General features: G+C 40.9%; 6 protein-coding genes across 7 annotated transcripts; all 6 read right to left on the bottom strand.

Annotated features, from left to right (window-relative positions):
• Positions 1 to 1,029: 1,029 nt before the first annotated feature.
• On the bottom strand, positions 1,030 to 5,612 carry LOC130164433 (uncharacterized). 2 transcript variants are annotated; one of them, XM_056369175.1, is made up of 6 exons: positions 3,628 to 5,612; positions 3,297 to 3,506; positions 2,497 to 3,204; positions 2,291 to 2,413; positions 2,164 to 2,204; positions 1,030 to 1,933 (listed from the first exon to the last, which is right to left on the bottom strand). In XM_056369175.1, the coding sequence occupies exons 2-6, from the start codon at positions 3,487 to 3,489 to the stop codon at positions 1,814 to 1,816; spliced, it is 1,185 nt and encodes a 394-aa protein (XP_056225150.1). In that variant the 5' UTR covers positions 3,490 to 3,506; positions 3,628 to 5,612; the 3' UTR covers positions 1,030 to 1,813. The 2 variants fall into 2 exon arrangements, with proteins under 2 accessions (XP_056225150.1, XP_056225149.1); XM_056369174.1 differs by having other exon boundaries at positions 3,297 to 5,612.
• Positions 5,613 to 7,156: 1,544 nt separating this feature from the next.
• LOC130164858 (immunoglobulin kappa light chain-like) lies at positions 7,157 to 8,967 on the bottom strand. Its single transcript, XM_056369847.1, has 5 exons — positions 8,964 to 8,967; positions 8,164 to 8,871; positions 7,958 to 8,080; positions 7,831 to 7,871; positions 7,157 to 7,617 (listed from the first exon to the last, which is right to left on the bottom strand). Exons 1-5 carry the CDS (start codon positions 8,965 to 8,967, stop codon positions 7,498 to 7,500), a joined length of 996 nt encoding a protein of 331 aa, XP_056225822.1. The 3' UTR covers positions 7,157 to 7,497.
• A 1,957-nt stretch (positions 8,968 to 10,924) lies between these two features.
• On the bottom strand, positions 10,925 to 12,903 carry LOC130164437 (immunoglobulin kappa light chain-like). Its single transcript, XM_056369180.1, has 5 exons — positions 12,638 to 12,903; positions 11,838 to 12,545; positions 11,632 to 11,754; positions 11,505 to 11,545; positions 10,925 to 11,276 (listed from the first exon to the last, which is right to left on the bottom strand). The coding sequence occupies exons 1-5, from the start codon at positions 12,690 to 12,692 to the stop codon at positions 11,157 to 11,159; spliced, it is 1,047 nt and encodes a 348-aa protein (XP_056225155.1). The 5' UTR covers positions 12,693 to 12,903; the 3' UTR covers positions 10,925 to 11,156.
• Positions 12,904 to 16,226: 3,323 nt separating this feature from the next.
• LOC130164440 (immunoglobulin kappa light chain-like) lies at positions 16,227 to 18,152 on the bottom strand. Its single transcript, XM_056369183.1, has 5 exons — positions 18,098 to 18,152; positions 17,298 to 18,005; positions 17,092 to 17,214; positions 16,965 to 17,005; positions 16,227 to 16,733 (listed from the first exon to the last, which is right to left on the bottom strand). Exons 1-5 carry the CDS (start codon positions 18,150 to 18,152, stop codon positions 16,614 to 16,616), a joined length of 1,047 nt encoding a protein of 348 aa, XP_056225158.1. The 3' UTR covers positions 16,227 to 16,613.
• A 2,400-nt stretch (positions 18,153 to 20,552) lies between these two features.
• On the bottom strand, positions 20,553 to 22,469 carry LOC130164436 (immunoglobulin kappa light chain-like). The gene is made up of 5 exons (XM_056369179.1): positions 22,199 to 22,469; positions 21,399 to 22,106; positions 21,193 to 21,315; positions 21,066 to 21,106; positions 20,553 to 20,915 (listed from the first exon to the last, which is right to left on the bottom strand). Exons 1-5 carry the CDS (start codon positions 22,251 to 22,253, stop codon positions 20,796 to 20,798), a joined length of 1,047 nt encoding a protein of 348 aa, XP_056225154.1. The 5' UTR covers positions 22,254 to 22,469; the 3' UTR covers positions 20,553 to 20,795.
• A 2,188-nt stretch (positions 22,470 to 24,657) lies between these two features.
• Positions 24,658 to 26,362, bottom strand: LOC130164435 (immunoglobulin kappa light chain-like). The gene is made up of 5 exons (XM_056369177.1): positions 26,299 to 26,362; positions 25,499 to 26,206; positions 25,293 to 25,415; positions 25,166 to 25,206; positions 24,658 to 25,015 (listed from the first exon to the last, which is right to left on the bottom strand). Exons 1-5 carry the CDS (start codon positions 26,351 to 26,353, stop codon positions 24,896 to 24,898), a joined length of 1,047 nt encoding a protein of 348 aa, XP_056225152.1. The 5' UTR covers positions 26,354 to 26,362; the 3' UTR covers positions 24,658 to 24,895.
• Positions 26,363 to 27,812: the final 1,450 nt, after the last annotated feature.

Below are 27,812 nucleotides of genomic sequence, written 5' to 3' on the forward strand. Positions count from 1 at the left end.
ATTTTGAGAACACTGAACACATGATCAGTGCCCCTCCCATGTCTGCATAGACATACAGCATTTGAAATAATGACGAGACTCAGCAGTTTGACAGAAGTTTAGGACTTAAATGGCTTTCTTTCAAAGTAATAGTCAAAAACACAAACACATATGCAATGAATGTACACATTGAATTTCCATATAGATAGATAGATAGATACTTTATTTATTCCCTAGGGGAAATTAATGAAATATATGAAATATATGTACATATAAACTAGTTTGTACTTTGTACTAAAGAACTTTGTTTCCTGGAATAGAATCACATGGTGAGAGGTAAATGGAGAATATAATGATTCCTCATGTTGGCAATAGATTTTGAATCACTCTAAATTAAAATGATCTGTATTAACACCAGTAACAGGACGCAGTGGAGCTCCCTTCTGTCTAACATTAACAGACATCTGTATTGGACCTAAAATAAATCATAATTGTGGGTGTGGCCACATTGATTGACAGGTCGCTGCCGTCACAGTTGGCTAGCCGCTAGAGTTGGGGTCACTGACCTTGACCTCTTGGCCGCGTTTGTGATGTTTGTGCCTTATGGAGGATTTTTCCTGCAAATATCAGCCAAGTACAGTAAAATGTCTTGCACAACGCACACACACACACACACACACACACACACACATGCTCATCTATCACCAGACATACGTACTGGCTCAATTAGACTATTTCATTCCATGAACATCTTTCAGCTCGCCAGGAATAATCCATTTATCACAGTGTTGAGGGAGAGAAAAGATAAGATGAGTGTGTCTTTAAGGTTTTGACTCTCATAAAGTATTGATTGACTTTTTTAATCTGGTCTTTCCCTATTGTTCCATACATACGCATGTGGTCTGTGGTACTGAACCTCCCATGAAACACACACACACACACAAAAATGTCATAAGAACCGAGGGCTGCATGATTAAAGACTCTCATCATCCTCTTCTCCATCTTTTCCCCACAACTGCTCGCACACACACAGAGATTCATACACAGACTCTTATAACCTGTTGCAACAGGGCCAATTACAAACTCACACCAGAGTAAATAACTCTGGGGGTCACCTACGTCAGCTGAGGTTGACGATGCGACTAACCAGTAATCTTCTCTTACAAGTGGCAGATGGACAGGGGTCAGAGTCAGGCTTTATCTCCTACGCTTTATTAACCTTAAAGAAAACACATCAAAACATTAAGACAAAACTTTTCTTTGGGGACTGGGCTGCATGAGGTTAACAACTTTACATAGCGACTATAAGAGCAAACCAAACAGAGGCCTTGACTGTACGAGTCCTCTTTGTGCCTTCCAGCACAGTGTCAGCAGTATGGTTACTTATGCATGCAGCCTGGTCAGGGCTGCACAGTAAAAGCCATCTTCTAATGAAGACATCAAATAACATCAAACTGTTTTTCTAAACTTAGTTATTCAACTTATTATGTAGTAAATGATGCAGTGTAATGGTAACAGGATAACATACCATTAGCATTTAGATTTATTCCCTCATTTTATTCATAACACTACATGGTATTTAACTGCAGGTGTTTACTGTGACAAAATTGTGCACTATTATGCATAAACTACTGTGAGATATTTATCATCTCCACAAACATGAATTTATTCATCAGATTCTCTTTCAGCATATTTGGGCTGTTCTTTATCCATATCTGAAACTTTACACATCCCACACAACAAGAAGAATATTAAAAGATATTTATCTCAATATCTACATATAAATGTACATTACACACTAAAATCACAAAGTAGAAATGAAACACGTCCAGTTCTACTGCCTAACACTGGAGTACACACATTCAGTCTTGGTGTTGTCCCTCTGTCTGCTTGATCTGTTGGGCACTTTCACATTTAAGGCAGCGTAATGGAGATTGTCTGCATCTCGGTAACCCTGGTAACAAAATTTGTAAAATCAGATTATAATATGGACGCTGACAAAAATTAAAACAGTTTAAAACAACAAGTGAATATTGCAGCAGAAATGTGTTGCACTACAATGCAGTTCAACGGGTAAATTTCACCGACGGAAAAGTTCAAAAATATCGACAAGACAAAGTAATTCAGCAACAAAACAGGATTTAAATTTTCATTTAACAGTAAATCTAAACAGATGAAATTTACCTCTCTATCTGCTCTGGAGGATGAAGATCTTGTTTGTGACTCTAAAACACAAGAACAACAATTTGACTGAAAAGCCAAACTGACTGAAAACAAGCTGTCAGATATACACACTATCTATGAGCTGTACCTGATAGGAAGCTGTTGGTTTTCTTCATCTTGTAAATGAAGGAAGCCAGTAAAACAACCAGGATGGTGGTGAATGCCAAAGCTCCGCTCAAGAAATACACCAAGACAAGAGAGTGTTCCTCATCTGCAGAGCCAAACATCAGAAACACAGCTTTCAGTGTTTTTCCCATTTTCATCTGCTAGACCGCTGCTAGAAAAGTGACTTACACTCAAAGTCCAGTTTGTTCCCGTTTCCAAACAGTATGTGTCCACATGAGGCAACAGCACAGTAGTAGGTCCCAGCATGAGAAAGATTCAGCCTCTGCATCGGCAAGTTGTAGACACAGGTTTGTGTTTGTGTCTCAGGTTTCCTCTCACACTGATCGTTCCTGTCTCCATGAGTGTAAATGAGTCCTGGATGAGATTCTTCAGAGTCTTTGAACCAGTAAACACTGTGTTCTCCATCACAGGTCCCAGTGTGTACTGTACAGCTGAGAGTCACAGAGCCTCCTGGCTGGATGGTCTCAGATCCGGACTGATGGACCGAAGCCTGGATGTTCAAACCTGAACCCTTCACACTGACAGTAGCTCCCTGAGCAAATTCAATAACAATTGAATTTTTCTTGGCGCAGTAGTAAGTAGCTGAGTCTGATATACGGAGATCTGTTATTTTTAAGTGATTTTTACCAATTCCACTGTCCAGAGTGAAACGTGGATCATTCTGGAATTCATCATGAAAACTTCCATTTCTATTAAAAGCAAATAGGGTCGAGATGAGCCTTGGTTTCTGTCCCACACTTTGTTTGTACCAGTAAATCCTTGGTAAATCATCATTGTCAAAGAAACATTGTAAAGTCAAGCTTTCACCAACATTAGCCGATACAAAACTTCTCTCTTGACGAACAGATGAGGAGAATTTCTGATCAGTCGCCTGAACTGATGAGGAATGACAGACAAAGCAAAGGCACATAATGAACACATGAAAACATTTCAAAGATTCAAACTGCAATCACACAAACACAACTCACCCATTCTCCCCAAGAACAAACATGTCAGGCAGAAGACAAACTGTGCAGATGTCATCGCGCTCGAATTTTCTGGCTGAGTGGAAAGACTCTTGATCTTTTGTTCACTTTTGACAAGACTGCGTTTGATTGGCCGACTGAAGTGACACTGCATGTCCAAATTTGGAAACTTGATCACATGTTCAGAGCAACCCATTGTGTGAAGTTTAGTTTCTGAGAATTACACGGTGAAAGACATGAAGAACAAGAGTTGAAAAGAGTTTCCTGCATTAGCTTGTAAATTTGTGAAAAATAAATGTGTGTACTTCACTGAGTCAGTTCAGTGAACACTGACCTGCTGCTGGTGCTACACAGAAAGTCAGTGGATCATCAAAGTCAGGGTGATTCTTCCTCTGAGGACGGTCTCTCTGTACAACATGTCACACCAGTCCATCCAATACATATGTGAGTTTGGACCTAAGTGTTGGACTGACCAACATCACCACAGAGCCATCCTGTCAGCATGGCTAAAAACATTCACAATGAATTTAAAATTTACTTTGACACAATATTGGACTGATAATGAGATGCAAAAAATTTAAATTTTTTTCTAGGAATACCAATTGTTGTTTCTTTGTTTTGTAAATGCTACTTTTCAGTGCTGTGAGCACCACACCCAGATTCTGTCCACTTCCTCTGTACTGGGGAGGCAGCAGAGGTCTAGTAGAACCAAAGCCTCAACAGTTTCCAATGTTTAATCTCAAGTGTTTGGGCTAAAGGAAAAACAAACCTTTAGAATCATTGTATAAATCTTATTTTACAATTAATGGTGTTTGGTCTCAACCTCACAGCGGTGTGTGTCATTGTATGTGTCCGCTCTGTATGAAAGTATCTTGTTGAAAACCACAAAAGCTGCTCCAACCAACTACAGTATATAAAAGCATAAAGCGCAGGGGCAGAGGTTCACTGCCTGACAGTGATGACTGCCTCATTTTGTTTCCGTTCTTTCACGAAGCCTTTGCCTGACTTAGGCCTGCAGAGTAACACCTGATCACTCCAGCCTGTTCTTCAAGATGATCACTTCAACAACACACACCACTCATGTCTGAGCAGTTTTCACAGCACAAGCAAAGCAGTCAGAACGACTTTGTCCACGTCCACACTAGTGTTTTCATTTTAAAACAGTGTTTTATAACGAAAACCATCTCCATCCAGACAAGTGTTTTATCTATGTAGCATACTAGTGTGGTGGGCGAGGGAATACTTGAATTATAGTTAACTCAAATCAAACAAATAACCAAAACCAACAACGCCACCCCAGGGTTTAACCCTGAAGGGGGGGGGGGGGGGGGGGGGGGAGGAGGAAAGAAGAAAACAAAAAAGTAAATGTGTGAATAAAGCAATAAACTAAATATTCTAAACCAAGGACAACACAAGTTCGCTTTACTGAAAAGGCAGGAGACGTGTTTCCAATCAAAAAAAATGTACAAGAGTTTATTTCATCAATATTAAAGAAAACACTGGGCATTTACCCTAAAAATAAAGTATTTTTCCTTTAGACTGAGATAAGAACTGGGCTTCTTCCAGGGCTGGGGCCACTATGATTAAGGTGAGTGAGGGGGGAGTGAAGGCGTCAACTAAAAGGGGAGCACCACAATCCACATGTTAAACACTAAACACACACACACACAAGGGCAAAGCCAAAAAGGAGTGAAAGGACACTACACACGATAGGACACCATCACCAAAACAGGGGGGGCAGGTCACCAGTGAGGTCCTCAGCACCTGGAAGTAAGCGAGCAGAGGAACAGTTAGCAGCATGAAACCATATAAAAATGAAGAACAAAGAAAAATAAGAATGAAAGAAAACTACTGTGACTGACCCACTAACTGAAACAAAACAACCAAAAGAAAGGTCAGCACACAAATATACCAACAAAACCCAAACAATATATTTCAACAAAAATACTCAAAATATAACAAATATCAAAATAATAATTCAGACAAATCATCTCAATTAGAAAATCAAAATAACCCCAAAATTATTAAACAAAGAAAAACCCCACACACTATCCGCTTCCTGTTTGCTACAGGCACGCTAAAAGCGAAGTTGCGAGTAGTGTAGCTCGAGCAACAAAGAGCAACTTTAAAACAAAGCGACTTGTTGGATCTTCATCAGTGGAGCAAACGCACACTCGTGCCGAGCCTTTGGCCCATCTGTAAGGTAAAATACAATAAAATTAACAACTAGGTGGCTTATAGCAGGTAGGGGCCAGAACAAGCAAGTACATACCCCGTCAGCGTTGTGGTTGAAGCACCAAGAGGAGGAGAGGGAGAGAGGGAGAGAGAGAGAGTGCAGCGCGTCTGCAGCACCGGAGACCAGGTAACCCAGGAAGGGGAAGTGTGCACCAGCTGCCAGAGAAAGGGCAGCACGAAGGGTCCCTCCCTCTTATATACTCTGGGGCTCAATTAAAGGGGCGGAACCACACCAGGAGTGGAGCAAAATGCTCATCCTGCCACACTAGCAAACCTGAAAACTTGTATCACATGAGCATTCACATAGTCTCCATGTGCATGCTGATGTAAACAGGAAGCAGATACTCGTTGGTTGCTTTGTTGCAGAAAATACTATGAAGGAGGAAAAGCAATGGCAGGAAGTCAGACCAGAGATTTCTTTGCTGATTCTTTGCTGAGACCAAACTGAAACCATAAGACCATCGTGGCGGCGGAAAACATAGATTGGGAATCGATGTTCTCTAGTGGAAAAGATTCAAGTGATAGGAGCATGAAGAATCACAGAGGGCACGTCCTGACTGATAAAACACAATCAGGAGGAAAGGTGAATATTATTACCATCGTTTCTGATCGTCCAGATACAAACCTGGAGTTTTAAAACTCACAGGGCCAGCAGGGTTTCCAAAAGTGTCCATTTCAAGGCACTGTGGACGCCAGGTGTAAACTTAGCAATAGTGTTTGTAAAATGTATTAGTGTGAATGTATGTGAAGAAAGTGCGGAGAACTCAGACACTACTGATCTAGAGGCATTCAGTAAATGGGGTTAGCAGTCAGAGCAGTACCAAGAAGATACTAGAAGACTGATGTCATATCTCTCTGTGGTGGGTGAGAGTTTCCACCATTTGCAATCAATCCACTTGCATGTATGTCAGAGCTGGGTAATTAACTGAAAATGTATCACCACATTTCTCACTGACTTAATCTTGCTCATGTCGGTTCATCCAGTTGATACTTTCCCCAGTGTGAACCCAGTATCAGGTCGACCTCCTTGACCTCTCTGAGACTGATCTTGGGAACCAGAGAGAATCTTGAATATGTTGCATTGTACATGTCTCAGACTATTTTAAAGGTTTTATACAATGTCCCCCCATGACTGGGTTGTGTTTCTTTTAATTTGAATATTCATTTTTCATCCTATCCTGTCAGTTCACATTTTTGTGTTTGTGTACTAAAACACACACACACACACACACACACACACACAGACACACACACACACACACACACACACACACACGGCCATAAGAACCGAGGGCTACATGATTTAAGACTCTGCTCATCCTCTCCTCCACCTTTTCCCCACAATTGCTTGCACACACATGTAATGATTTATAAACTCTTATAACCTGTTGCATGATGGAAGCACAGCCATTACCATTGACAGTTACACATTATTGCCAATTACACACTCACAAAAGAGTAAACACCTCTGGGGTCACCTAACTCGACTTGTCGATGGTGTGACTCCTCCCAGTAATTGTCTAACAAACAGCAGATTGACAGGGGTCAGAGTCAGGCTGTAACCTCTAGCCTTTATTAACTTTAAATAAAATAAGTCACAATGTGAAGACAAAACTTTTTCTTTGGGGACTTTACATAGCGACTAGAAGAGCAAACCACCAAACAGGTGATAAGTGCTCTGGCCTAGATTGTACCAGTCCTCTTTGTGGCTACAGAATAATAAACCATCTGCTTTCAAATCGAGTCCCTCAGTTTATTTATAGCACTACATGGTATTTAACTGCAGGTGTTTACATTCATGTATTCATCAGCTTCTCTTTCAGCATATTTGGGCTGTTCTTTATCCATATCTGAAACTTTACACGTTCCACACCCCAAGAAGAATATTAAAAGATATTTATCTCAATATCTACATATAAATGTACATTACACACTACAATCTGAAAGTAGAAATGAAACACGTCCAGTTCTACTGCCTAACACTGGAGTACACACATTCAGTCTTGGTGTTGTCCCTCTGTCTGCTTGATCTGTTGGGCACTTTCACATTTAAAGCAGCGTAATGGAGATTGTCTGCATCTCGGTAACCCTGGTAACAAAATTTGTAAAATCAGATTATAATATGGACCCTGACAAAAATTAAAACAGTTTCAAAATAACAAGTGAATATTGCAGTAGAAATGTTTTACAATGCAATGCAGTTCAATTGGTAAATTTCACTGACAGAAATGTTCAAAAATATCGAGAAAAAAACAATGTTTAAATTTTAATTTAACAGTTCATCTAAACAGATGAAATTTACCTCTGCATTTGCTCTGGAGGATGAAGATCTTGTTTGTGACTCTAAAACACAAGAACAACAATTTGACTGAAAAGCCAAACTGCCTGAAAACAAGCTGTCAGATATACACACTATCTATGAGCTGTACCTGATAGGAAGCTGTTGGTTTTCTTCATCTTGTAAATGAAGGAAGCCAGTAAAACAACCAGGATGGTGGTGAATGTCAAAGCTCCGCTCAACAAATACACCAAGACAAGAGAGTGTTCCTCATCTGCAGAGCCAAACATCAGAAACACAGCTTTCAGTGTTTTTCCCATTTTCATCTGCTAGACCGCTGCTAGAAAAGTGACTTACACTCAAACTCCAGCTTGGTCCCGTCTCCAAACAGTATGTGTCCACATGAGGCAACAGCACAGTAGTACGTCCCAGCATGAGAATGATTCAGCCTCTTCATGGGCAAGTTGTAAACACAGGTTTGTGTGTGTGTTTCAGGTTTCCTCTCACACTGATCGTTCCTGTCTCCATGATTGTAAATGAGTCCTGGATGAGACTCTTCAGAGTCTTTGAACCAGTAAACACTGTGTTCTCCATCACAGGTCCCAGTGTGTACTGTACAGTTGAGAGTCACAGAACCTCCTGGCTGGATGGTCTCAGATCCGAACTGATGGACCGAAGCCTGGATGTTCAAACCTGAACCCTTCACACTGACAGTAGCTCCCTCATCAAATTCAATAATAACTGAAGTACTTTTGGCACAGTAGTAAGTAGCTGAGTCTGATATATGCAGGTCTGTTATTTTTAAGTGTTTTTTACCGATTCCACTGTCCAGAGTGAAACGTGGATTGTTCTTGAATTCATCATGAAAAATTCCATTTGTATTAGAAGCAAATAGGGTCGAGATGAGCCTTGGTTTCTGTCCCACACTTTGCTTGTACCAGTACATCCTTGTTGCATCATTATTTTTAATTACACATTGTAGAGTCAAGCTTTCACCAACATTAGCCGATACAAAACTTCTCTCTTGATGAACAGATGAGGAGACTTTCTGATCAGTTGCCTGAACTGATGAGGAATGACAGACAAAGCAAAGGCACATAATGAACACATTAAAACATTTCAAAGATTCAAACTGCAATCACACAAACACAACTCACCCATTCTCCCCAAGAACAAACATGTCAGGCAGAAGACAAACTGTGCAGATGTCATCGTGCTCGAATTTTCTGGCTGAGTGGAAATAATCAAAATCTTTTCTGCACTTTTGACAAAACAAGACTGTGTTTGATTGGCTGACTGAAGTGACACTGTATGTCCAAATTTGGAAACTTGATCACATGTTCAGTGTCACCCATAGAGTCTAGTTTAGTTTCTGAGAATCACACGGTGAGAGACATGAAGAACATACAGAGTTGATTTCATTAACTTTTAAATAAATGAAAAATAAATGACTACATTGTATTTACAATGATCTGTCAGGACATTCTGACTTCTTAGGTTTAATATTTAATTTCTGTAGTAGAATTGGTTTATCACCCAGGGTGTGTTTGGTTAGTCTTAAGCATATATAGATTATTCATCACTGTGTTTCCATTTAATGTTAAAACTAATAACAGCATACAACATGCTTCAGTTGTGCTAAACCTTTGGCAATGAACCAATCAGTGTTTGGCAGGTGAAAAATGTATTTAGAGCATGGAAACAATTCACATAGTCTCCATGTGCATGCTGATGTAAACAGGAAGCAGATACTCGTTGGTTGCAGAAAATACTATGAAGGAGGAAAAGCAATGGCAGGAAGTCAGACCAGAGATTTCTTTGCTGAGACCAAATTGAAACCATAAGACCATCATGGCGGCAGAAAACATAGATTGGGAACAAATGTTCTCCAGTTGAAAAGATTCAAGTGATAGGAGCATGAAGAATCACAGAGGGCACGTCCTGACTGATAAAACACAGTCAGGAGCAGAAGTGAATATTTTCACCATCGTTTCTGATCGTCCAGATACAAACCTGGAGTTTTAAAAATCACAGAGCCAGCAGGGTTTCCAAAAGTGTCCATTTCAAGGCACTGTGGACGCCAGGCGTAAACTTAGAAATAGTGTTTGAAAAGTAAAATGTATTAGTGTGAATGTATGTGAAGAAAGTGCGGAGAACTCAGAGGCTACTGATCTAGAGGCATTCAGTAAATGGGGTTAGCAGTCAGAGCAGTACCAAGAAGATACTAGAAGACTGATGTCATATCTCTTTGTGGTGGGTGAGAGTTTCCACCATTTGCAATCAATCCACTTGCATGTATGTCAGAGCTGGGTAATTAACTGAAAATGTATCACCACATTTCTCACTGACTTAATCTTGCTCATGTCGGTTCATCCAGTTGATACTTTCCCCAGTGTGAACCCAGTATCAGGTCGACCTCCTTGACCTCTCTGAGACTGATCTTGGGAACCAGAGAGAATCTTAAATATGTTGCTTTGTACATGTCTCAGACTATTTTAAAGGTTTTATACAATGTCCCCCCATGACTGGTTTGTGTTTCTTTTAATCTGAATATTCATTTATTCATCCTGTCCTGTCAGTTCACATTTTTGTGTTTGTGTACTAAAACACACACACACACACACACACACACACACACACGCACACACACACACACACACACACACACACACTCACACACACACGCACACACACAAACAGACACGCACACACACACACACACACTCACACACGCACACACACACACACACACATACAAAAGGCCATAAGAACCGAGGGCTACATGATTTAAGACTCTGCTCATCCTCTCCTCCACCTTTTCTCCACAATTGCTTGCACACACATGTAATGATTTATAAACTCCTATAACCTGTTGCATAATAGAAGCACAGCCATTACCATTGACAGTTACACATTATTGCCAATTACACACTCACAAATGAGTAAACACCTCTGGGGTCACCTAACTCGACTTGTCGATGGTGTGACTCCTCCCAGTAATTGTCTAACAAGCAGCAGATTGACAGGGGTCAGAGTCAGGCTGTAACCTCTAGCCTTCATTAACTTTAAAGAAAATAAGTCACAATGTGAAGACAAAACTTTTCTTTGGAGACTTTACTTAGCGACTAGAAGAGCAAAACAAAGCACTACATGGTATTTAACTGCAGGTGTTTACATTCATCCATTCATCAGCTTCTCTTTCAGCATATTTGGGCTGTTCTTTATCCATATCTGAAACTTTACATGTTCCACACAACAAGAAGAATATCAAATGATATTTATCTCAATATCTACATATAAATGTACATTACACACTACAATCTGAAAGTAGAAATGAAACACGTCCAGTTCTACTGCCTAACACTGGAGTACACACATTCAGTCTTGGTGTTGTCCCTCTGTCTGCTTGATCTGTTGGGCACTTTCACATTTAAGGCTGCGTAATGGAGATTGTCTGCATCTCGGTAACCCTGGTAACAAAATATGGAAAAGCAGATTATAATATGGACCCTGATAAAAATTAAAACACTGAAAAAACAAGTGAATATTGCAGCAGAAATGTGTTGCACTACAATGCAGTTCAATTGGTAAATTTCACTGACAGAAATGTTCAAAAATATCAACAAGACAAAGTAATTTAGCAACAAAACGGTGTTTCAATTTTAATTTAACAGTTCATCTAAACAGATGAAATTTACCTCTGCATCTGCTCTGGAGGCTGAAGATCTTGTTTGTGACTCTAAAACACAAGAACAACAATTTGACTAAAAAGCCAAACTGCCTGAAAACAAGCTGTCAGATATACACACTATCTATGAGCTGTACCTGATAGGAAGCTGTTGGTTTTCTTCATCTTGTAAATGAAGGAAGCCAGTAAAACAACCAGGATGGTGGTGAATGTCAAAGCTCCGCTCAACAAATACACCAAGACAAGAGAGTGTTCCTCATCTGCAGAGCCAAACATCAGAAACACAGCTTTCAGTGTTTTTCCCATTTTCATCTGCTAGACCGCTGCTAGAAAAGTGACTTACCCTCAAAGTCCAGTTTGTTCCTGTTTCCAAACAGTATGTGTCCACATGAGGCAACAGCACAGTAGTAGGTCCCAGCATGAGAAAGATTCAGGCTCTGCATCGGCAAGTTGTAGACACAGGTTTGTGTTTGTGTCTCAGGTTTCTTCTCACACTGATCGTTCCTGTCTCCATGAGTGTAAATGAGTCCTGGATGAGATTCTTCAGAGTCTTTGAACCAGTAAACACTGTGTTCTCCATCACAGGTCCCAGTGTGTACTGTACAGTTGAGAGTCACAGAGCCTCCTGGCTGGATGGTCTCAGATCCGGACTGATGGACCGAAGCCTGGATGTTCAAACCTGAACCCTTCACACTGACAGTAGCTCCCTCATCAAATTCAATAACAATTGAAGTCATTTTTGCACAGTAGTAAGTAGCGGAGTCTGATATACGCAGGTCTGTTATTTTTAAGTGATTTTGACCAATTCCAGTGTCCAGAGTGAAACGTGGATTGTTCTTGAATTCATAATGAAAACTTCCATTTCTTGTAAAGACATATAGGGTCGAGAGGAGCCTTGGTGTCTGTCCCACACTTTGCTTGTACCAGTAAAGTTTTGGTAAATCATTATCGTCAAAGAAACATTGTAAAGTCAAGCTTTCACCAACATTAGCTGCTATAAAACTTCTCTCTTGATGAACAGATGAGGAGAATTTCTGATCAGTCGCCTGAACTGATGAGGAATGACAGACAAAGCAAAGGCACATAATGAACACATGAAAACATTTCAAAGATTCAAACTGCAATCACACAAACACAACTCACCCATTCTCCCCAAGAACAAACATGTCAGGCAGAAGACAAACTGTGCAGATGTCATCGTGCTCGAATTTTCTGGCTGAGTGGAAAGAATCTTGATCTTTTGTTCACTTTTGACAAGACAAGACTGTGTTTGATTGGCCGACTGAAGTGACACTGTATGTCCAAATTTGGAAACTTGATCACATGTTTACTGCCACCTACAGTGTGAATTGTTTCCTTGAATAGAATCACATGGCGAGAGGTAAATGAAGAACAACATGGTTTCTAATTTTGGCAAATGATCTTGAATAACTATAAAATAAATGATCTGCATTAACATCAGTTAGATGACGCAGTGCAGTTCACTTCTGTTTAACATTAACAGACTCATAATGTTAAAAGTATATGTGTGTGTGTGTGTGTGTGTGTGTGTGTGTGTGTGTGTGTGTGTGTGTGTGTGTGCATGTGAGATTGTGTGTGTTATGTGTTTTTTTGTTGTGAGTGGTACAGAACCACAGATCACATGCATGTGTACGGAAGAACAGGGAAGGACCAAATTAAAAAAGTCTATTTTGCAACAGTTAAAGTCTCATGGCACACACACATTTTCTTCTCTCTCCATCAACACTGTTAAAAATGGATTACTTTTGGCGAGTTGAAGGATGTTCAAGAAATTAAATAGTTTGTTTGAGGCAGTAAGTAAGAGTGGTGAAAGATGAGGGTGTGTGTGTATGTGTGTGTGTGTGCGCGTGTGTTGGTAATTTTTTGCCATCAGAGCTTCTTGTCCAGCAGAATAAATGTTCCATCCTGTAATAGCATCAGTGTGCACTGACCATAGAATGTATATAAAGATGGATTTAGCCTCCGTGATGTCACCCACTTTCTGACGAGTGGTTTTTAAGCTCAGAGTGAGCTGCTCTGCCGTTATCGTCTTGGCAGTGCCTGACGTTGCTTAACTCCCAGCTAATCCAAAAATGGATAAGGAGGTGGGGCGGGTGGAGCTGAGACTTCAGTGTATACCGGTTTGATAACTACAATATGCTCCCGTTAGTATTATCAGCATAGCCGGGCATCGCTCAAGAGCGAAGCAAGACCTGGAACACTCTTATTGAGTCCACAGACATGTCAAAAAACAGCAAGAAAGCATGGACACTTATTCACAAGCTACGGGGTGACCCTAAAGCAGCTCCTCAGCACCCAAAAGTCACTGCCAACCAAGTTGCCAACCAATTGCTTGAAAATGGAAAGAGTGGAAAGAGCGTGAAAAAGATCAAGCTGAACCACAAGAAATACATCGAGGACCCTGCTTTTACAAGACAGCTCACTATGGAAGAGCTGGAAGGGGGAATTGCTACCCTCAAACCAGGAAAAGCAATTGGACTGGATAACATCGCAACCGAACAGATCAAGCACTTCGGTTACAGGGCCAAGACATGGCTCCTACAGCTCTACAATGAGTGCCTAACAACACACAAGCTCCCGAACATATGGAAGTAAGCCCACATTATAGCACTGCTGAAACCTGGGAAAGATCCAACCGCTCCCAAGAACTTCAGACCAATCTCACTTTTGAGTCACACCTACAAGCTCTTCGAACGTCTAATCCTCAACAGAATTGGCACCTTGGTTGACGAACACCTCATGCCTGAACAAGCAGGTTTCCGCCCAGGCAAGTCGACAACTAGCCAAGTACTCAACCTCACTCAGTACATTGAAGATGGTAATGAGGAAGGGATGGTAACTGGTGTGGTGTTTGTCGACCTCTTAGCTGCTTATGACACAGTCAATCACAGACGCCTCCTCAGCAAGATCCTGGAGACCACAAGAGACATCCGTCTGATAGAGCTGACTGAAAGCATGCTTGAAAACAGGCACTTTTTTGTTGAACTTGGAGGAAAGAAAAGCAGGTGGCGAAGATTCAAGAATGGTCTCCCACAGGGAAGCGTGCTTGCACCACTCCTCTTCAACATCTACACCAACGACCAACCAAAAAGTGCAGACATCCGTCGCTTCATCTATGCAGACGATCTTGGCATAGGTGCACAAGCCACTGACTTCAAAATCGTGGAAGACAGACTCTCCAACGCTCTGACAGAGCTAACACCTTATTATGAAGAGAACCACCTACGTGCAAACCCATCTAAGACACAGGTGTGTGCCTTCCACCTGCAAAATCGTGAAGCTAAGCGCCAACTGAAGGTCAGTTGGTCAGGAACCTCCCTTGAACACTGTGAGCACCCAGTCTACCTATGGGTAACCCTGGATAGATGCCTCTCTTTTAAGACCCACATTGAGAAGACTAAGAGTAAAGTGAGTGCGAGGAACAACATCACCCGCATGCTCACTGGCACAACATGGGGTGCTAATCCACAGTCTCTTAAGACAACCGCACTTGCTCTCTGCTACTCAGTTGCAGAGTATGCTTGCTCAGTATGGGAGCGAGCTCCCCATGCCAAGAAGGTGGACCCCGCCCTAAATGCTACCTGCCGTCTTATCACTGGCTGCTTAAAACCAACACCTACAGAGCGCCTGCACATCCTGGCAGGAATAGCCCCACCAGAGATACGACAACAAGCAGCAAGCAAGAAAGAGCGGCAACAACAGTCCACTGGCCAAAGACATCCTCTCTTCGGCCATGTACCAGCCAAAAGCCGCCTTAAGTCCAGGAAAAGTTTCCTGAAAAGTGTCCCACCCCTCGGAACATCGAGCACAAGCAGTGAAAGAGTCACTCGGTGGGAAGAAAGACTTGACAACCTTCCACCAGAAACAACAATGGAGCTCAAGACGAGCGAAGCACTGCCCTCCGGAGCAGACACCAACTACGCAATGTGGAAATGCTTAAACAGACTAAGATGTGGTGTTGGATGTGCAAAAGGCACTCTCGCCAAATGGGGACATCTGAATGATGGGGACACCGTGTGTGACTGTGGCACTGAACCACAGACCATGCAGCACCTTCTGATATGCCCCCTGCTGGAACAGCCCTGCACAGCATCGGACTTAGCAGAGTTTAATGAGAAGGGACAGAAATGTGTTCAGCTGTGGCTGAACCACATCTAGCCAAGCCTTGTAACTGACTGTCTTGTGGACACAATAAGAAGAAGACCATTGACAGTTACACATTATTGCCAATTACACACTCACAAATGAGTAAACACCTCTGGGGTCACCTAACTCGACTTGTCGATGGTGTGACTCCTCCCAGTAATTGTCTAACAAGCAGCAGATTGACAGGGGTCAGAGTCAGGCTGTAACCTCTAGCCTTCATTAACTTTAAAGAAAATAAGTCACAATGTGAAGACAAAACTTTTCTTTGGGGACTTTACAAAGTGACTAAAAGAGCAAACCAAATAGGTGATAAGTGCTCTGGCCTAGATTGTACGAGTCCTCTTTGTGCCTTCCAGCACAGTATCAGCAGTACGGTTACTTATGCATGCAGCCTGATCAGGGCTGCACAGCAAAAGCCATCTTCTAATGAAGACATCAAATACTCTTACAGTAATTTAGAGAATTTTTTCTAAACTTATTTCTTTGAATTATTATGTAGTAAATGATGCACAATGTAATGGCTACAGAATAATAAACCATCTGCGTTTAGATTGATTCCCTCAGTTTATTTATAGCACTACATGGTATTTAACTGCAGGTGTTTACATTCATTCATTCATCAGCTTCTCTTTCAGCATATTTGGGCTGTTCTTTATCCATATCTGAAACTTTACACGTCCCACACAACAAGAAGAATATTAAAAGATATTTATCTCAATATCTACATATAAATGTACATTACACACTAAAATAGATTCTGCAAATTCTCCATTTTACTCACAAATTACATGGAGCTTCTCTTTCAGCATATTTGGGCTGTTCTTTATCCATATCTGAAACTTTACACGTTCCACACCACAAGAAGAATATCAAATGATATTTATCCTAATATCTACATATAAATGTACATTACACACTACAATCTGAAAGTAGAAATGAAACACGTCCAGTTCTACTGCCTAACACTGGAGTACACACATTCAGTCTTGGTGTTGTCCCTCTGTCTGCTTGATCTGTTGGGCACTTTCACATTTAAAGCAGCGTAATGGAGATTGTCTGCATCTTGGTAACCCTGGTAACAAAATTTGTAAAAGCAGATTATAATATGGACCCTGATAAAAATTAAAACAGTTTTAAAACAACAAGTGAATATTGCAGCAGAAATGTTTTGCAATACAATGCAGTTCAATTGGTAAATTTCACAAACGGAAAAGTTCAAAAATGTCGACAAGACAAAGTAATTCAGCAGCAAAACGTTTTTTCAATTTTCATTTAACAGTAAATCTAAACAGATGAAATTTACCTCTCCGTCTGCTCTGGAGGATGAAGATCTTGTTTGTGACTCTAAAACACAAGAACAACAATTTGACTGAAAAGCCAAACTGCCTGAAAACAAGCTGTCAGATATACACACTATCTATGAGCTGTACCTGATAGGAAGCTGTTGGTTTTCTTCATCTTGTAAATGAAGGAAGCCAGTAAAACAACCAGGATGGTGGTGAATGCCAAAGCTCCGCTCAAGAAATACACCAAGACAAGAGAGTGTTCCTCATCTGCAGAGCCAAACATCAGAAACACAGCTTTCAGTGTTTTTCCCATTTTCATCTGCTAGACCGCTGCTAGAAAAGTGACTTACACTCAAAGTCCAGTTTGTTCCCGTTTCCAAACAGTATGTGTCCACATGAGGCAACAGCACAGTAGTAGGTCCCAGCATGAGAAAGATTCAGCCTCTGCATCGGCAAGTTGTAGACACAGGTTTGTGTTTGTGTCTCAGGTTTCCTCTCACACTGATCGTTCCTGTCTCCATGAGTGTAAATGAGTCCTGGATGAGAATCTTCAGAGTCTTTGAACCAGTAAACACTGTGTTCTCCATCACAGGTCCCAGTGTGTACTGTACAGCTGAGAGTCACAGAGCCTCCTGGCTGGATGGTCTCAGATCCGGACTGATGGACCAAAGCTTGGCTGTTCAGTCCTGAACCCTTCACACTGACAGTAGCTCCCTCCCCAAATTCAAATTTTACTGAATAGCTACTTGCACAGTAGTAAGTAGCTGAGTCTGACGTGCGTAAATCTGAGATCTTCAAATGATTTTTACCATTTTCAGTGTCCAGCGAGAAACGTGTATTTTTTTTGAATTCATCATGAAAACTTCCATTTCTATTAAAAGCATATACGGTAGAGAGTAGCCTTGGTGTCTGTCCCACACTTTGCTTGTACCAGTAAAGCGTTGGTAAATCAGCATTGTCAAAGAAACATTGTAAAGTCAAGCTTTCACCAACATTAGCCGATACAAAACTTCTCTCTTGATGAACAGATGAGGAGACTTTCTGATCAGTCGCCTGAACTGATGAGGAATGACAGACAAAGCAAAGGCACATAATGAACACATGAAAACATTTCAAAGATTCAAACTGCAATCACACAAACACAACTCACCCATTCTCCCCAAGAACAAACATGTCAGGCAGAAGACAAACTGTGCAGATGTCATCGTGCTCGAATTTTCTGGCTGAGTGGAAAGAATCTTGATCCTTTCTTCACTTTTGACAAGACAAGACTGTGTTTGATTGGCCAACTGAAGTGACACTGTATGTCCAAATTTGGAAACTTGATCACATGTTTACTGCCACCTACAGTGTGAATTGTTTCCTTGAATAGAATCACATGGCGAGAGGTAAATGAAGAACAAAATGGTTCCTCATGTTGGCAAAAGATCTTGAATCAATCTAAAATAAATGATCTGCATTAACATCAATTAGAGGATGCGGTGCAGCTCACTTCTGTTTAACATTAACAGACTTATGATGTTAAATGTGTGTGTGTGTGTGTGTGTGTGTGTGTGTGTGTGTGTGTGTGTGTGTGCGTGAATGTGAGAACGTGTGTGTTACGTATTTTTTTGTTGTGAATGGTACAGAACCACAGATCACATGCATGTGTACGGAAGAACAGGGAAGGACCAAATTAAAAAAATCTATTTTGCAACAGTTAAAGTCTCATGGCACACACACATTTTCTTCTCTCTCCATGAACACTGTTAAAAATGGATTACTTTTGGCGAACTGAAGGATGTTCAAGAAATTAAATAGTGTGTTTGAGGCAGTAAGTAAGAGTGGTGAAAGATGAGGGTGTGTGTGTGTGTGTGTGTGTGTGTGTGTGTGTGTGTGTGTTTGTGTTGGTAATTTTTTGCCATCAGAGCTTCTTAAAAAGTTGTCCAGCAGAATAAATGTTCCATCCTGTAATAGCATCAGTGTGCACTGACCATAGAATGTATATAAAGATGGACTTAGCCTCCGTGATGTCACCCACTTTCTGACGAGTGGTTTTGAAGGTCAGAGTGAGCTGCTCTGCCGTTTCTGTCTTGGCAGTGCCTCACGTTGCTTAACTCAAAGCTAATCCAAAATTAGGTAAGGAGGTGGGGCGGGTGGAGCTGAGACTTCAGTGCATACCAGTTTGATAACTGCAATATGCTCCTGTTAGCATTGTTAGCACAGCTGGGCATCTTGCTTGAAGGTGAACCAATGGGCGATTACTTTGCTGGCCATTCAGGTAGTTAGCAACCTAAGCTAACAAGCCAGGTATGATGAGCATAGACCTGCTGATCAGTGCTAACATGTATGCAAAATAATACTAAAATTTAATTCACCTCAAAATACAGGAGCACAGACTTCCTCCCGTTCTGTTAGTCAATTCCCTGCACAGCAAGACATTATCTGTCCAACATTTGCATGAAAAATCCTCCAGAAGGGTCAAATAACAAAAAAGCAGCCGGGAGGTGACGTTTATTGACTCGAATCAGCTGAGGTGATGCCCAGCAGACTCTGGTTTAAGACTGGTCATCCTCTCCTCCACCTTTTCCCCACAACTGCTTGCACACACATGTAATGATTTTGTCATAACCCGCCAACTTACTTAAGTTCATGGTTCTTTATTGTTTCCCTGTGTTTCCTGTTTTATTTTGGTAACCATTGTCTTGTCTCGTTTCGGATCCCATGTCCTGTCAAGTTTCCTTCCTGTGTGATTACCTGCCCCGCCCTAATGTGTTTCACCTGTGTCTAATTGTCTCCCCTGCCTTAGCGTATTTAAGTCCTTGTCTTCCCCTCATGTGTTGCCAGATCGTCTTTTACCCCCGTGTGAGCGTTCCAGCATTTTCTCGGGAAGTCCCTCGTGTTTGTGTGATTTTACATGTTTTTGACCAGTGAGTTTTGCCTGACGATTTTGATACTTTTGCCATATTGACTGATCACCTGTGTACCAATTTTTGGACTGATTAAAACTTTGAACCCGACCCTCGTCTGAGTCTGTTTTGTGGGTCCACATCCAGTGTGTGCTTGACAGATTTATAAACTCTTATAACCTGTTGCATGATGGAAGCACAGCCATTACCATTGACAATTACACATTATTGCCAATTACACACTCACAAATGAGTAAACACCTCTGGGGTCACCTAACTCGACTTGTCGATGGTGTGACTCCTCCCAGTAATTGTCTAACAAGCAGCAGATTGACAGGGGTCAGAGTCAGGCTGTAACCTCTAGCCTTCATTAACTTTAAAGAAAATAAGTCACAATGTGAAGACAAAACTTTTCTTTGGAGACTTTACATAGCAACTAGAAGAGCAAACCAGCAGAGGTGATAAGTGCTCTGGCCTAGATTGTACCAGTCCTCTTTGTGCCTTCCAGCACAGTATCAGCAGTACGGTTACTTATGCATGCAGCCTGATCAGGGCTGCACAGCAAAAGCCATCTTCTAATGAAGACATCAAATACTCTTACAGTAATTTAGAGAATTTTTTTCTAAACTTAGTTCTTTGAAATATTATATAGTAAATGATGCACAATGTAATGGCTACAGAATAATAAACCATCTGCGTTTAGATTGATTCCCTCAGTTTATTTATAGCACTACATGGTATTTAACGGCAGGTGTTTACATTCATTCATTCATCAGCTTCTCTTTCAGCATATTTGGGCTGTTCTTTATCCATATCTGAAACTTTACACGTCCCACACAACAAGAAGAATATTAAAAGATATTTATCTCAATATCTACATATAAATGTACATTACACACTAAAATAGATTCTGCAAATTCTCCATTTTACTCACAAAGTAGAAATGAAACACGTCCAGTTCTACTGCCTAACACTGGAGTACACACATTCAGTCTTGGCGTTGTCCCTCTGTCTGCTTGATCTGTTGGGCACTTTCACATTTAAGGCAGCGTAATGGAGATTGTTTGCATCTCGGTAACCCTGGTAACAAAATTTGTAAAAGCAAATTACAATATGGACCCTGACAAAAATTAAAACAGTTTCAAAACTGACAGAAATGTTCAAAAATATCGAGAAAAAAACAATGTTTAAATTTTAATTTAACAGTAAATCTAAACAGATGAAATTTACCTCTGCATCTGCTCTGGAGGATGAAGATCTTGTTTGTGACTCTAAAACACAAGAACAACAATTTGACTGAAAAGCCAAACTGCCTGAAAACAAGCTGTCAGATATACACACTATCTATGAGCTGTACCTGATAGGAAGCTGTTGGTTTTCTTCATCTTGTAAATGAAGGAAGCCAGTAAAACAACCAGGATGGTGGTGAATGCCAAAGCTCCGCTCAACAAATACACCAAGACAAGAGAGTGTTCCTCATCTGCAGAGCCAAACATCAGAAACACAGCTTTCAGTGTTTTTCCCATTTTCATCTGCTAGACCGCTGCTAGAAAAGTGACTTACCCTCAAAGTCCAGTTTGTTCCTGTTTCCAAACAGTATGTGTCCACATGAGGCAACAGCACAGTAGTAGGTCCCAGCATGAGAAAGATTCAGGCTCTGCATCGGCAAGTTGTAGACACAGGTTTGTGTTTGTGTCTCAGGTTTCCTCTCACACTGATCGTTCCTGTCTCCATGAGTGTAAATGAGTCCTGGATGAGATTCTTCAGAGTCTTTGAACCAGTAAACACTGTGTTCTCCATCACAGGTCCCAGTGTGTACTGTACAGCTGAGAGTCACAGAGCCTCCTGGCTGGATGGTCTCAGATCCGGACTGATGGACCGAAGCCTGGATGTTCAAACCTGAACCCTTCACACTGACAGTAGCTCCCTCATCAAATTCAATAACAATTGAAGTCATTTTTGCACAGTAGTAAGTAGCGGAGTCTGATATACGCAGGTCTGTTATTTTTAAGTGATTTTGACCAATTCCAGTGTCCAGAGTGAAACGTGGATTGTTCTTGAATTCATAATGAAAACTTCCATTTGTATTAGAAGCAAATAGGGTCGAGATGAGCCTTGGTTTCTGTCCCACACTTTGCTTGTACCAGTAAAGCGTTGGTAAATCAGCATTGTCAAAGAAACATTGTAAAGTCAAGCTTTCACCAACATTAGCCGATACAAAACTTCTCTCTTGATGAACAGATGAGGACAATTTCTGATCAGTCGCCTGAACTGATGAGGAATGAGAGACAAAGCAAAGGCACATAATGAACACATGAAAACATTTCAAAGATTCAAACTGCAATCACACAAACACAACTCACCCATTCTCCCCAAGAACAAACATGTCAGGCAGAAGACAAACTGTGCAGATGTCATCGTGCTCGAATTTTCTGGCTGAGTGGAAAGAATCTTGATCCTTTCTTCACTTTTGACAAGACAAGACTGTGTTTGATTGGCCGACTGAAGTGACACTGTATGTCCAAATTTGGAAACTTGATCACATGTTTACTGCCACCTACAGTGTGAATTGTTTCCTTGAATAGAATCACATGGCGAGAGGTAAATGAAGAACAACATGGTTTCTAATTTTGGCAAATGATCTTGAATAACTATAAAATAAATGATCTGCATTAACATCAGTTAGATGACGCAGTGCAGTTCACTTCTGTTTAACATTAACAGACTCATAATGTTAAAAGTATATGTGTGTGTGTGTGTGTGTGTGTGTGTGTGTGTGTGTGTGTGTGTGTGTGTGTGCATGTGAGATTGTGTGTGTTATGTGTTTTTTTGTTGTGAATGGTACAGAACCACAGATCACATGCATGTGTACGGAAGAACAGGGAAGGACCAAATTAAAAAAGTCTATTTTTCAACAGTCAAAGGTTCATGGCACACACACATTTTCTTCTCTCTCCATCAACACTGTTAAAAATGGATTACTTTTGGCGAGTTGAAGGATGTTCAAGAAATTAAATAGTGTGTTTGAGGCAGTAAGTAAGAGTGGTGAAAGATGAGGGTGTGTGTGTGTGTGTGTGTGTGTGTTTGTGTTGGTAATTTTTTGCCATCAGAGCTTCATAAAAAGTTGTCCAGCAGAATAAATGTTCCATCCTGTAATAGCATCAGTGTGCACTGACCATAGAATGTATATAAAGATGGACTTAGCCTCCGTGATGTCACCCACTTTCTGACGAGTGGTTTTGAAGCTCAGAGTGAGCTGCTCTGCCGTTGCTGTCTTGGCAGTGCCTGACGTTGCTTAACACAAAGCTAATCCAAAATTAGGTAAGGAGGTGGGGCGGGTGGAGCTGAGACTTCAGTGCATACCAGTTTGAAAACTGCAATATGCTCCTGTTAGCATTGTTAGCACAGCTGGGCATCTTGCTTGAAGGTGAACCAATGGGTGATTACTTTGCTGGCCATTCAGGTAGTTAGCAACCTAAGCTAACAAGCCAGGTATGATGAGCATAGACCTGCTGATCAGTGCTAATATATATGCAAAATAATACTAAAATTTAATTCACCTCAAAATACAGGAGCACAGACTTCCTCCCGTTCTGTTAGTCCATTCCCTGCACAGCAAGACATATTATCTGACCGATATTTACATGAAAATACTCCAGTAGGTTCAAACAACAAAAATGCAGCCGGGAGGTGACGTTTATTGACTCGAATCAGCTGAGGTGATGCCCAGCAGACTCTGGTTTAAGACTGGTCATCCTCTCCTCCACCTTTTCCCCACAACTGCTTGCACACACATGTAATGATTTTGTCATGACCCGCCAACTTACTTAAGTTCATGGTTCTTTGTCTTTATTGTTTCCCTGTGTTTCCTGTTTTATTTTGGTAATCATTGTCTTGTCTCGTTTCGGATCCCATGTCCTGTCAAGTTTCCTTCCTGTGTGATTACCTGCCCCGCCCTAATGTGTTTCACCTGTGTCTAATTGTCTCCCCTGCCTTAGCGTATTTAAGTCCTTGTCTTCCCCTCATGTGTTGCCAGATCGTCTTTTACCCCCGTGTGAGCGTTCCAGCATTTTCTCGGGAAGTCCCTCGTGTTTGTGTGATTTTACATGTTTTTTGACCAGTGAGTTTTGCCTGACGATTTTGATACTTTTGCCATATTGACTGATCACCTGTGTACCAATTTTTGGACTGATTAAAACTTTGAACCCGACCCTCGTCTGAGTCTGTTTTGTGGGTCCACATCCAGTGTGTGCTTGACAGATTTATAAACTCTTATAACCTGTTGCATGATGGAAGCACAGCCATTACCATTGACAATTACACATTATTGCCAATTACACACTCACAAATGAGTAAACACCTCTGGGGTCACCTAACTCGACTTGTCGATGGTGTGACTCCTCCCAGTAATTGTCTAACAAGCAGCAGATTGACAGGGGTCAGAGTCAGGCTGTAACCTCTAGCCTTCATTAACTTTAAAGAAAATAAGTCACAATGTGAAGACAAAACTTTTCTTTGGGGACTTTACATAGCAACTACAAGAGCAAACCACCAAACAGGTGATAAGTGCTCTGGCCTAGATTGTACCAGTCCTCTTTGTGCCTTCCAGCACAGTATCAGCAGTACGGTTACTTATGCATGCAGCCTGATCAGGGCTGCACAGCAAAAGCCATCTTCTAATGAAGACATCAAATACTCTTACAGTAATTTAGAGATTTTTTTCTAAACTTATTTCTTTGAATTATTATGTAGTAAATGATGCACAATGTAATGGCTACAGAATAATAAACCATCTGCGTTTAGATTGATTCCCTCAGTTTATTTATAGCACTACATGGTATTTAACTGCAGGTGTTTACATTCATTCATTCATCAGCTTCTCTTTCAGCATATTTGGGCTGTTCTTTATCCATATCTGAAACTTTACACGTCCCACACAACAAGAAGAATATTAAAAGATATTTATCTCAATATCTACATATAAATGTACATTACACACTAAAATAGATTCTGCAAATTCTCCATTTTACTCACAAAGTAGAAATGAAACACGTCCAGTTCTACTGCCTAACACTGGAGTACACACATTCAGTCTTGGTGTTGTCCCTCTGTCTGCTTGATCTGTTGGGCACTTTCACATTTAAGGCAGCGTAATGGAGACTGTCTGCATCTCGGTAACCCTGGTAACAAAATTTGTAAAAGCAAATTACAATATGGACCCTGACAAAAATTAAAACAGTTTCAAAACTGACAGAAATGTTCAAAAATATCGAGAAAAAAACGATGTTTAAATTTTCATTTAACAGTAAATCTAAACAGATGAAATTTACCTCTGCATCTGCTCTGGAGGATGAAGATCTTGTTTGTGACTCTAAAACACAAGAACAACAATTTGACTGAAAAGCCAAACTGACTGAAAACAAGCTGTCAGATATACACACTATCTATGAGCTGTACCTGATAGGAAGCTGTTGGTTTTCTTCATCTTGTAAATGAAGGAAGCCAGTAAAACAACCAGGATGGTGGTGAATGTCAAAGCTCCGCTCAACAAATACACCAAGACAAGAGAGTGTTCCTCATCTGCAGAGCCAAACATCAGAAACACAGCTTTCAGTGTTTTTCCCATTTTTATCTGCTAGACCGCTGCTAGAAAAGTGACTTACCCTCAACGTCCAGCTTGGTCCCGTTTCCAAACAGTATGTGTCCACATGAGGCAACAGCACAGTAGTAGGTCCCAGCATGAGAAAGATTCAGGCTCTGCATCGGCAAGTTGTAGACACAGGTTTGTGTTTGTGTCTCAGGTTTCTTCTCACACTGATCGTTCCTGTCTCCATGAGTGTAAATGAGTCCTGGATGAGATTCTTCAGAGTCTTTGAACCAGTAAACACTGTGTTCTCCATCACAGGTCCCAGTGTGTACTGTACAGCTGAGAGTCACAGAGCCTCCTGGCTGGATGGTCTCAGATCCGGACTGATGGACCGAAGCCTGGATGTTCAAACCTGAACCCTTCACACTGACAGTAGCTCCCTCCTCAAATTCAGTAATGAATGAAGTCCTTTTGGCGCAGTAGTAAGTAGCTGAGTCTGATATGCGCAGATCTGTTATATTTAAGTGATTTTGACCAATTCCACTGTCCAGAGTGAAACGTGGATCATTCTTGAATTCATCATGAAATGTTGTATTTCTATTAAAAGCATATAGGGTCGAGATGAGCCTTGGTTTCTGTCCCAAACTTTGCTTGTACCAGTACATCCGTGTTGCATCATTATTTTTAATCACACATTGTAAAGTCAAGCTTTCACCAACATTAGCCGATACAAAACTTCTCTCTTGACGAACAGATGAGGAGAATTTCTGATCAGTCACCTGAACTGATGAGGAATGACAGACAAAGCAAAGGCACATAATGAACACATGAAAACATTTCAAAGATTCAAACTGCAATCACACAAACACAACTCACCCATTCTCCCCAAGAACAAACATGTCAGGCAGAAGACAAACTGTGCAGATGTCATCGTGCTCGAATTTTCTGGCTGAGTGGAAAGACTCTTGATCTTTTGTTCACTTTTGACAAGACAAGACTGTGTTTGATTGGCCGACTGAAGTGACACTGTATGTCCAAATTTGGAAACTTGATCACATGTTTACTGTAACCCATAGTGTGAACTTTAGTTTCAGAGAATTACATGGTGGGAGACATATGAAGAACATAAAGATTTTTCAGCTTTGCATTAGCTTTAAAACTACTGAAAAAAATGATCACGTGTTTGTATTTTATTTACAATTATCTGACAGGACATTCTGAGGTTCAATATCTGACTTCCGTTTGTTCCTCTCCTCAGAGACAAGATCGTGTTTGATTGGCTGATTGAAGTGACACACTATCTCCCGTATAAGAGATATGATCCACCCACAGTGTGCTTTGTTTCCATTAATAGAATCACATGGTGAGAGGCAATGAAGAACATAATGGTTTCTCATGTGGGCAATAGATTTCAAATCATTTAAAAAATAGATGATCTGTACAAACAGCATAAACCCAAAAAAAGAAATGAATCTGACTCCTTCAATTCTAGGGAGGTTAAATGCTGTTGGGTATAGGTAATTAATCATTGGCTATCAGAAATTAACAAAATATTAATATTGAAATTATACTATTGACTGCTAACTAACTACTACTAACTAACTAACTACTTAACTACAGGCAGAATAATCTTTGAGATTGGCAATATTCCCCCTGGTACAACATTAAATACACCAGTAGGCAATGACATTTATAACAAGATCACGGTGGTAAAAACTCACAGTAATACGGATGTGTGTGTGTTTGTGTGTGTGTGTGCGTGTGTGTGTGTGTGCCCTGTAGGGACGCAGACAAAGACAAGATGGCTGATTTAAAATGGTAGCTGGGACCACGTGGCTTAAATAAAGGGAACTACAACCAAGATGGCAGTAAAACAAAAAGGAACTACACAAGATGGCGGACGCAAAGATGGCCACTGGGACCACACGTTTCTTTGTACAGGCCAATTCATGTAGGCTAAAGGTTGTCAGTTTAAAAGAGATGGTTAGCTGCATCCAAGTCCAGGTACTGGAGCTACAGGCATGTGTTGGAACATACTAGTATCAACTTAACACTGTGGCTCACCAACAACCAAAGCAGACATCACAACGTGAAGTCCAGTGAGTTTGTGCAGCTTCATGGTGAGGTGAAAGTCTTGCTGCTGGTTGTGTGGCTCCTGCTTCACAGAGGAGGTCGATGGTCGCGACACACATGATTACGCCCCCCCCCCCCTTTTTTTTTTTTTTGCCGTTCTCTTTTGATGGTTTCTTCTTCTTCTTTTTTTTTGGACCATTTTCAATTTGTTTCTGAAACTACGGTGGCCCTGAGAGCTCAACGCACTACAAATTAAGAAAATAAATGCTAAAACAAACAAATTCAGAAAACATTTTCATCAATTTGAAAACACACAC

The sequence above is a fragment of the Seriola aureovittata genome, chromosome 23 (genome assembly GCF_021018895.1).
Source record: "Seriola aureovittata isolate HTS-2021-v1 ecotype China chromosome 23, ASM2101889v1, whole genome shotgun sequence".
NCBI lineage: Eukaryota > Metazoa > Chordata > Actinopteri > Carangiformes > Carangidae > Seriola > Seriola aureovittata.